The sequence below is a fragment of the Sinocyclocheilus rhinocerous genome, unplaced genomic scaffold (genome assembly GCF_001515625.1).
Source record: "Sinocyclocheilus rhinocerous isolate Xijiao unplaced genomic scaffold, SAMN03320098_v1.1 scaffold1353, whole genome shotgun sequence".
NCBI classification, from domain to species: Eukaryota; Metazoa; Chordata; class Actinopteri; order Cypriniformes; family Cyprinidae; genus Sinocyclocheilus; species Sinocyclocheilus rhinocerous.
Window position 1 is genome coordinate 134,940 of NW_015639000.1, and position 8,929 is coordinate 143,868.

Genomic DNA, 8,929 nt, shown 5'->3' on the forward strand with positions numbered 1-8,929 from the left:
GACATGGGGGTAAGTGATTAATGACAAAATTTTCATTTTGGGGTGGAGTATCCCTTTAAGAACAATTATTTATTGTCCATATTTATTCTGCATATTTTATGAGGAGTATCCTTTTCATCCACAGTCGAGAGGAGCTTTTTCTGAACATGTCAACAGAATTTAGCAAAAAGCAAACAGTTGTTTGAAAACATTCCCAAAGCAAGCAAGAAAAGGCTGCAATCAGTACTGTGAAAAGCAGTAAGACATGACATTAGGCTGGTGGCAGACGCCCAGAGACACAGCATATCAAGAGTGGTTTCTCCAGCACTGCACTGTCAGGAAACAACTCCACCAAGTTCCAACCAAACTACCTCAGGGTTTAAATTTCACATGCTCTCCTATCATTACCGATTTAAAATGGTTACCGTTAGCTTCACCACTGCAGAAAAAAATGAAAAAAAAAACTCAATTAAAGAGAGAAAAATACAAGACTAATGGACTAAAAGTAATATTCCACATAGGCCATCAAACTGACATCATCAGAGAAGGAATGCCATTCCAGAGCAGAAAGATTAGTAAAACAAACATTTTTTTTTCTTTAGTGGATTAACTTGCTCAAATTAATTGTTCACCTCAAGACTAGCAATGTGCGCTAACAGAGTAAATAGTGTCAATTTTGATTTCATGCGGACTTTAAAGACAAAATGACAAGGCAATCACACGCACATTTAACTTATGTACTGCTACATATTTTCAAATAAAATGGAAAAAAAAGAAAAACCATTAGTGTTAGGTAAGCTACTATGAGTTTTTAGATTTCCAAGCTAATAATAATTTGAGGTTCGTTAATCTCCAGATGAATGCTAGTAGTAAAAGTGACATCATCTAACTAAACTGCAAACATTTAAGGGGCAGTATATTATAAGTATCTCATATGATATAGCCTAGATTATCTTTTGCAATTATAATAGTATTTATTTAAACAAAAAAGTGACAAGAAACAGCACATGTTGCTGGAAAAAGTTGCCTTTTAATAGAAAAGCTCCAACAACTACGGCCATGCTACTGCTAATGTGGCATGAAAGTCAGTAGCACCATTTTATTTTTAGTTGGCTATTGTGGTAGATACTGTTTAAATACATACAAATACATAAATAAAACAAGAGTTTTGTTTCAGAATAATGTGCACTGATGAATCATGCACAATAAAGGTCAATTCACACCAAGAACAGTAACTAATGATAACTATATGTCCAAACCAACAAAAAAATATAATTTTTTATTACAAGTGTGCATCAAGCTCTTTAATGTCAGGTGGATTCTGATTGGCTGTAAATGTTTATCCGCTGGGGGGGAAAAATGTTCTGAAACTGGATGGTACCATTCATCTGTGTTGATACTTCTCTATTGTCAAAGAATTTGAACGATTATTCAAATTTTATAGTTATCGTCCTTGGTGGGAACGGACCTTTAGATCAGAGAAATATTGTTATAAAAGTAAACCAGGTTCATTTTGGTTTGACATTGCATTTGTCAGAATTAGATTGGATGAACTTCTATGGTTTGGACTGATATATGATTTTCTCTTAATTCTTAGATACATGGCCAACACGTCTTTTGACGGCCTGAGCGGCTACGTCAATATTCAAGAGGAATCTATCATCGTCTCTGAAAGCCATCACTTCATCTGGAATCTCCAGCATGACCCAGTAGGCAAGCCCATGTGGACGCGTCTCGGCAGCTGGAAGCAAGGCAAAGTGGTTATGGATTACGGTGTCTGGCCTAATAAGAGACAGTCTCAGCCAGGAGCGGACTGGCGGCATTCCTCACGTCTACACTTGCGCGCCGTCACCCTGGTAGAACATCCGTTTGTCTTCACCCGAGACGTTGATGAAGAAGGCCTGTGCCCGGCTGGCCAGCTGTGCCTTGACCCCCTAACAAATGACACAGCCTTTTTGGAAAGTCTTTTTCAGAGTCTGCAAGGTGCCAACAACAGCGTCCCCATGGAGTTTAAAAAATGTTGTTATGGATATTGCATTGATCTTTTGGAGAAGCTGGCGGAGGACATGGGCTTTGACTTTGACCTCTACATCGTGGGAGATGGGAAATATGGAGCTTACAAGAACGGTCGCTGGACAGGGCTGGTCGGGGACCTCATGAGCGGGGCGGCACATCTGGCTGTCACTTCCTTTAGCATCAACTCAGCACGCAGTCAGGTCATCGACTTCACCAGCCCCTTCTTCTCCACCAGTCTGGGAATCCTCGTCAGGACTAGGGATACGGCCGCTCCCATCGGCGCCTTCATGTGGCCCCTGCACTGGAGTATGTGGCTGGGAATATTTGTGTCTTTACACGTGACGGCCGTGTTCTTGACCTTGTATGAGTGGAAAAGCCCTTTCGGCATGACTCCGAGGGGAAGGAACAGGGACCGTGTCTTTTCTTTCTCCTCTGCGCTAAACGTTTGCTACGCAATTCTATTCGGCAGGACTGCCGCCATTAAGCCGCCAAAGTGTTGGACCGGCAGATTCCTCATGAACCTCTGGGCCATATTCTGTTTGTTCTGCCTTTCAACATACACGGCTAATCTCGCCGCTGTAATGGTTGGTGAGAAAACCTACGAGCAACTCTCAGGTATACATGATCCCAAGGTAAGAGTAACTTGTGTTTATCATTTTCAAATTATGTCAAAATGACTGGCAGGCTTAAAGGTTAAAAATACACTTCCTGGTTGATGAAAACGGTCCGCTTGCTTTTTCAAGCTCCACCATCCATCACAAGGTTTCCGCTTTGGAACCGTTCGGGAGAGCAGCGCTGAGGACTACGTGAAAAAAAGCTTCCCAGAGATGCATGAATACATGAGACGATAGTGCGCTAACAGAGTAAATAGTGTCAATTTTGATTTCATGCGGACTTTAAAGACAAAATGACAAGGCAATCACACGCACATTTAACTTATGTACTGCTACATATTTTCAAATAAAATGGAAAAAAAAGAAAAACCATTAGTGTTAGGTAAGCTACTATGAGTTTTTAGATTTCCAAGCTAATAATAATTTGAGGTTCGTTAATCTCCAGATGAATGCTAGTAGTAAAAGTGACATCATCTAACTAAACTGCAAACATTTAAGGGGCAGTATATTATAAGTATCTCATATGATATAGCCTAGATTATCTTTTGCAATTATAATAGTATTTATTTAAACAAAAAAGTGACAAGAAACAGCACATGTTGCTGGAAAAAGTTGCCTTTTAATAGAAAAGCTCCAACAACTACGGCCATGCTACTGCTAATGTGGCATGAAAGTCAGTAGCACCATTTTATTTTTAGTTGGCTATTGTGGTAGATACTGTTTAAATACATACAAATACATAAATAAAACAAGAGTTTTGTTTCAGAATAATGTGCACTGATGAATCATGCACAATAAAGGTCAATTCACACCAAGAACAGTAACTAATGATAACTATATGTCCAAACCAACAAAAAAATATAATTTTTTATTACAAGTGTGCATCAAGCTCTTTAATGTCAGGTGGATTCTGATTGGCTGTAAATGTTTATCCGCTGGGGGGGAAAAATGTTCTGAAACTGGATGGTACCATTCATCTGTGTTGATACTTCTCTATTGTCAAAGAATTTGAACGATTATTCAAATTTTATAGTTATCGTCCTTGGTGGGAACGGACCTTTAGATCAGAGAAATATTGTTATAAAAGTAAACCAGGTTCATTTTGGTTTGACATTGCATTTGTCAGAATTAGATTGGATGAACTTCTATGGTTTGGACTGATATATGATTTTCTCTTAATTCTTAGATACATGGCCAACACGTCTTTTGACGGCCTGAGCGGCTACGTCAATATTCAAGAGGAATCTATCATCGTCTCTGAAAGCCATCACTTCATCTGGAATCTCCAGCATGACCCAGTAGGCAAGCCCATGTGGACGCGTCTCGGCAGCTGGAAGCAAGGCAAAGTGGTTATGGATTACGGTGTCTGGCCTAATAAGAGACAGTCTCAGCCAGGAGCGGACTGGCGGCATTCCTCACGTCTACACTTGCGCGCCGTCACCCTGGTAGAACATCCGTTTGTCTTCACCCGAGACGTTGATGAAGAAGGCCTGTGCCCGGCTGGCCAGCTGTGCCTTGACCCCCTAACAAATGACACAGCCTTTTTGGAAAGTCTTTTTCAGAGTCTGCAAGGTGCCAACAACAGCGTCCCCATGGAGTTTAAAAAATGTTGCTATGGATATTGCATTGATCTTTTAGAGAAGCTAGCAGAGGACATGGGGTTTCACTTCAACCTCTACATTGTGGGAGACGGGAAATATGGAGCTTACAAGAACGGTCGCTGGACAGGGCTGGTCGGGGACCTCATGAGCGGGGCGGCACATCTGGCTGTCACTTCCTTTAGCATCAACTCAGCACGCAGTCAGGTCATTGACTTCACCAGCCCATTTTTCTCCACCCGTCTGGGAATCCTCGTCAGGACTAGGGATACGGCCGCACCTATCGGCGCCTTCATGTGGCCCCTGCACTGGAGTATGTGGCTGGGAATATTTGTGTCTTTACACGTGACGGCCGTGTTCTTGACCTTGTATGAGTGGAAAAGCCCTTTCGGCATGACTCCGAGGGGAAGGAACAGGGACCGTGTCTTTTCTTTCTCTAACTCAATTAAAGAGAGAAAAATACAAGACTAATGGACTAAAAGTAATATTCCACATAGGCCATCAAACTGACATCATCAGAGAAGGAATGCCATTCCAGAGCAGAAAGATTAGTAAAACAAACATTTTTTTTTCTTTAGTGGATTAACTTGCTCAAATTAATTGTTCACCTTAAGACTAGCAATGTGCGCTAACAGAGTAAATAGTGTCAATTTTGATTTCATGCGGACTTTAAAGACAAAATGACAAGGCAATCACACGCACATTTAACTTATGTACTGCTACATATTTTCAAATAAAATGGAAAAAAAAGAAAAACCATTAGTGTTAGGTAAGCTACTATGAGTTTTTAGATTTCCAAGCTAATAATAATTTGAGGTTCGTTAATCTCCAGATGAATGCTAGTAGTAAAAGTGACATCATCTAACTAAACTGCAAACATTTAAGGCTGTCACTTCCTTTAGCATCAACTCAGCACGCAGTCAGGTCATTGACTTCACCAGCCCATTTTTCTCCACCAGTCTGGGAATCCTCGTCAGGACTAGGGATACGGCCGCACCTATCGGCGCCTTCATGTGGCCCCTGCACTGGAGTATGTGGCTGGGAATATTTGTGTCTTTACACGTGACGGCCGTGTTCTTGACCTTGTATGAGTGGAAAAGCCCTTTCGGCATGACTCCGAGGGGAAGGAACAGGGACCGTGTCTTTTCTTTCTCCTCTGCGCTAAACGTTTGCTACGCAATTCTATTCGGCAGGACTGCCGCCATTAAGCCGCCAAAGTGTTGGACCGGCAGATTCCTCATGAACCTCTGGGCCATATTCTGTTTGTTCTGCCTTTCAACATACACGGCTAATCTCGCCGCTGTAATGGTTGGTGAGAAAACCTACGAGCAACTCTCAGGTATACATGATCCCAAGGTAAGAGTAACTTGTGTTTATCATTTTCAAATTATGTCAAAATGACTGGCAGGCTTAGAGGTTAAAAATACACTTCCTGGTTGATGAAAACGGTCCGCTTGCTTTTTCAAGCTCCACCATCCATCACAAGGTTTCCGCTTTGGAACCGTTCGGGAGAGCAGCGCTGAGGACTACGTGAAAAAAAGCTTCCCAGAGATGCATGAATACATGAGACGATATAATGTCCCTGCAACCCCTGATGGGATAGATCTTCTTAAGTAAGTCGTAATCGTTATTGCAAAGTGGCATCGATCACTGAAGCAGCACTAATTTACTGGATGCCCTCTACCATGTCCTTCTTTGATGGCTTTTGCCTTCTTGTAGTGTCATACGAATCCATGTGGTTCCACTGTACAAGACTAGGAATGAATTGACTTGTTTGACTAATGTTTGGACTGTGTTGAAAAGACACTTTCCTACTCATTGCATGATCTGGGTGGCTGCAAAGCACACACTTTACATGCAAAACACTTATTGCTACTCACTGCATGATCTGACTCACATGCATTGCTGGAATGGTCTGAACAATACATGCAAAACATATATTCATACATATTGAATGATCTGACTCAATGTGAAGTATTTTAAATATCAAGCAATCCATATGGCAAAAATATTTTCATATACAGTATATTTTTTTAAAACATTTTAAAATCTTGGATGTTTAAAAATAGTCACATACATATCATTTTAATAAGTTTGACTTATATTTGCTCATTTATTTTCAATCTAAATATATTTGTTGTCCAAAATATATTAAATACATTTAGCATTTTCTAAATATACTTTGTTATTATATATTTAATTTTGTAATATATGTATAATGTTTAAATGAAATATATTAAGGCTATATTTGAAAAAGACATTTCTTTAACCTGTATTATTTTTAAATGTTTATATACATGTATGTATGTATTATTTTCCTAAGAAGGTTAGCCAGGTCTCTCCTTTTAAATCAATCTAGCATGTGTTTTTGCAAGATAACATACTTTTTGAATTGCATAGGATAAACAAGGATGTTACTGCTAGTAGTAAATTGGGCTTATGGACTTTCTGTGTTCCCTTCTATGAGTGTGTATTTATTTGGTTCTAGTGGTTCTACTGATTCAACATCAATACCAATTTTAAAAGTTCTTATCGTGACTACATTGTATCGCCATAGTCAAAATGTCTGAATGTATCAAATGCATGTGTCATTATATAACAGCAAACTGCTTGATGCTATTCCAGGGATGATCCCCAAAAGCTGGATGCTTTTATAATGGACAAAGCTCTTTTAGAATATGAAGTGTCTATTGATGCAGACTGCAAGACGCTGACAGTGGGAAAGCCTTTTGCGATTGAAGGCCAGTAAATGAATGCTTCTCACTTGTTATTGTTTCTACAGTAAGTTATGGAGTGAAGGAACTACTGTGCACATGCTGATGAAATATACATTTCCCATCTGTCCACAGGCTATGGCATTGGGCTCAAACAAAACTCTCCTCTGACTTCAAATATCTCTGAGTTGGTCAGTCAGTACAAATCTGATGGGTTTATGGACATGCTGCATGATAAGTGGTATAAGGTTGTACCCTGTGGTAAAAGAAGCTTTGCAGTCACAGAGGTGAGTCTGATCGATCTATCTATCTATCTATCTATCTATCTTTTTTTCTTTTTTTTTCAAAAAAGAAAAAGCGTACTGACCCAACTTTTGAACTGTATTATATGTAATATGTATATATAGAGTATTATATTGTAACATATTACATGTAATATTAGATACAGCTACTTTTTTTTTACGTCCAAATACAACATTTTATTCTAATGAAAACTACTTTATTAATTACTCTATCATTTTGCTTCTGTTTTCAGATCTCGCTTTCGTCATCATTTACTAACCCTCATGTCATTCTAATCATGTAATATTTTCTTTCTTTATTCAAAAATGTATTGTTTGATTGTTCAATTCAGTAATGATAACTATGATTTGTTCCTCATAGAAGACTTGGAATAGAGTGCACAGATCATTCAACCTATTTTGTGATTAAATGGTGTTAAACTTTGTTTGCTATTAAAAATGTCTACTTATGTAGACATCCCATTTTGTTTCTTACAGAATAATCAGAACAACATGGGGTATAATTTCATTTATGGCTGAACTATTGCTCTTTTCTAACCTTGACTTTCTGTTGTCATCCTCAGACGTTACAGATGGGGATAAAGCACTTCTCAGGGTTATTTGTCATGCTGTGTGTTGGAGTGGCCCTGTCTCTCCTCACCACACTGGGTGAACACATCGTCCATCGCTGGCTGATACCCAGAATGCAGCAGTCGTCACAGCATAATTACTGGCTCCACACCAGTCAAGTAAGTTCATCTGCACAATTCCACGCTGGTTTTATTACAAATAATTGCATGCCATCTTGGTGACATGTTGTAGCATTAAAGGAATGCTTTGCTCATTACACACTTTGTAATTCTCAACACAAGTTTTCTTAAATAGCATTTAATTTAATTGGTTTTTCAGCGATTACATCGAGCACTTAACCCGACTTTCAAAGAAGACAAATTACAGACAGTTGCAAAACCGGAGAAAAGGTAAACTGCTTACATAACGACGGAGCTTTTAAATAATGTCTAGCATTCAAGCAACATTGAATTGAAGTGCTAAAGTGTCATTCTCAGGAAACTTTACACTTGGTATAACACACAAGTAAAAATAGATCAGTTTTGTTGCATATGCATGGAAAAGACCAGTCAAGATTTCATTTTTGTATTGTACAGAAGAATGACATGTGGAATGACAAAGTTGTAAACGATGATTTTCATTACTGGAACAACTATAACTTTACATGGCATCCTTCCCAAAATTCTATTTATATACTGATATTGTGATATTCTTGTCCCGATTAAGCTGCAATGTTGGAAACAACCAGCAAATGCCGTGGAACTCTTTGGGAACCTCCAACTGCAACAGACGAAAACTGTCCAATCAAGAGGGACAACAAAATGACCTGGAATGTTCTCACTGTAAAGAGCTCCTGTCCCCACAGGACAAGAGACAGCTTCCGTTACAGGCCACATCGAACGGAAGAACCGATTTGCTTGGCCTTAACCCCACAGTACAGGAACTGACGGACCTGGAAACACAAATCCAGCTTATCAAAAATCAATTACAGCTTGCCATGAAGAGGAAAAAAGAGCTGGAACAGTATCAGAAGACAAAGACTTCAACCGAGTCCTAGACTCGTGGGAGATTTGGCTGGAGTTTTATGGGTTATATTGTTCAAAAGCTTGGACCTAGAGGTTGATTATTTCAGTTGCGGCTCCTAAGGGAAGCAAGAC

General features: G+C 39.4%; 1 protein-coding gene across 1 annotated transcript in view; it reads left to right on the forward strand.

Annotated features, from left to right (window-relative positions):
- Positions 1 to 8,929, forward strand: part of LOC107750958 (glutamate receptor ionotropic, NMDA 3A-like) — a 22,312-nt gene extending 13,383 nt beyond the window's left edge. The window contains exons 3-9 of the mRNA XM_016566537.1: positions 1,577 to 2,627; positions 5,675 to 5,820; positions 6,833 to 6,948; positions 7,057 to 7,208; positions 7,787 to 7,951; positions 8,112 to 8,182; positions 8,499 to 8,929. Of these exons, the coding sequence (XP_016422023.1) occupies positions 1,577 to 2,627; positions 5,675 to 5,820; positions 6,833 to 6,948; positions 7,057 to 7,208; positions 7,787 to 7,951; positions 8,112 to 8,182; positions 8,499 to 8,829 (2,032 nt within the window). The 3' untranslated portion in view covers positions 8,830 to 8,929. The remainder of the gene's footprint in view (positions 1 to 1,576; positions 2,628 to 5,674; positions 5,821 to 6,832; positions 6,949 to 7,056; positions 7,209 to 7,786; positions 7,952 to 8,111; positions 8,183 to 8,498) is intronic.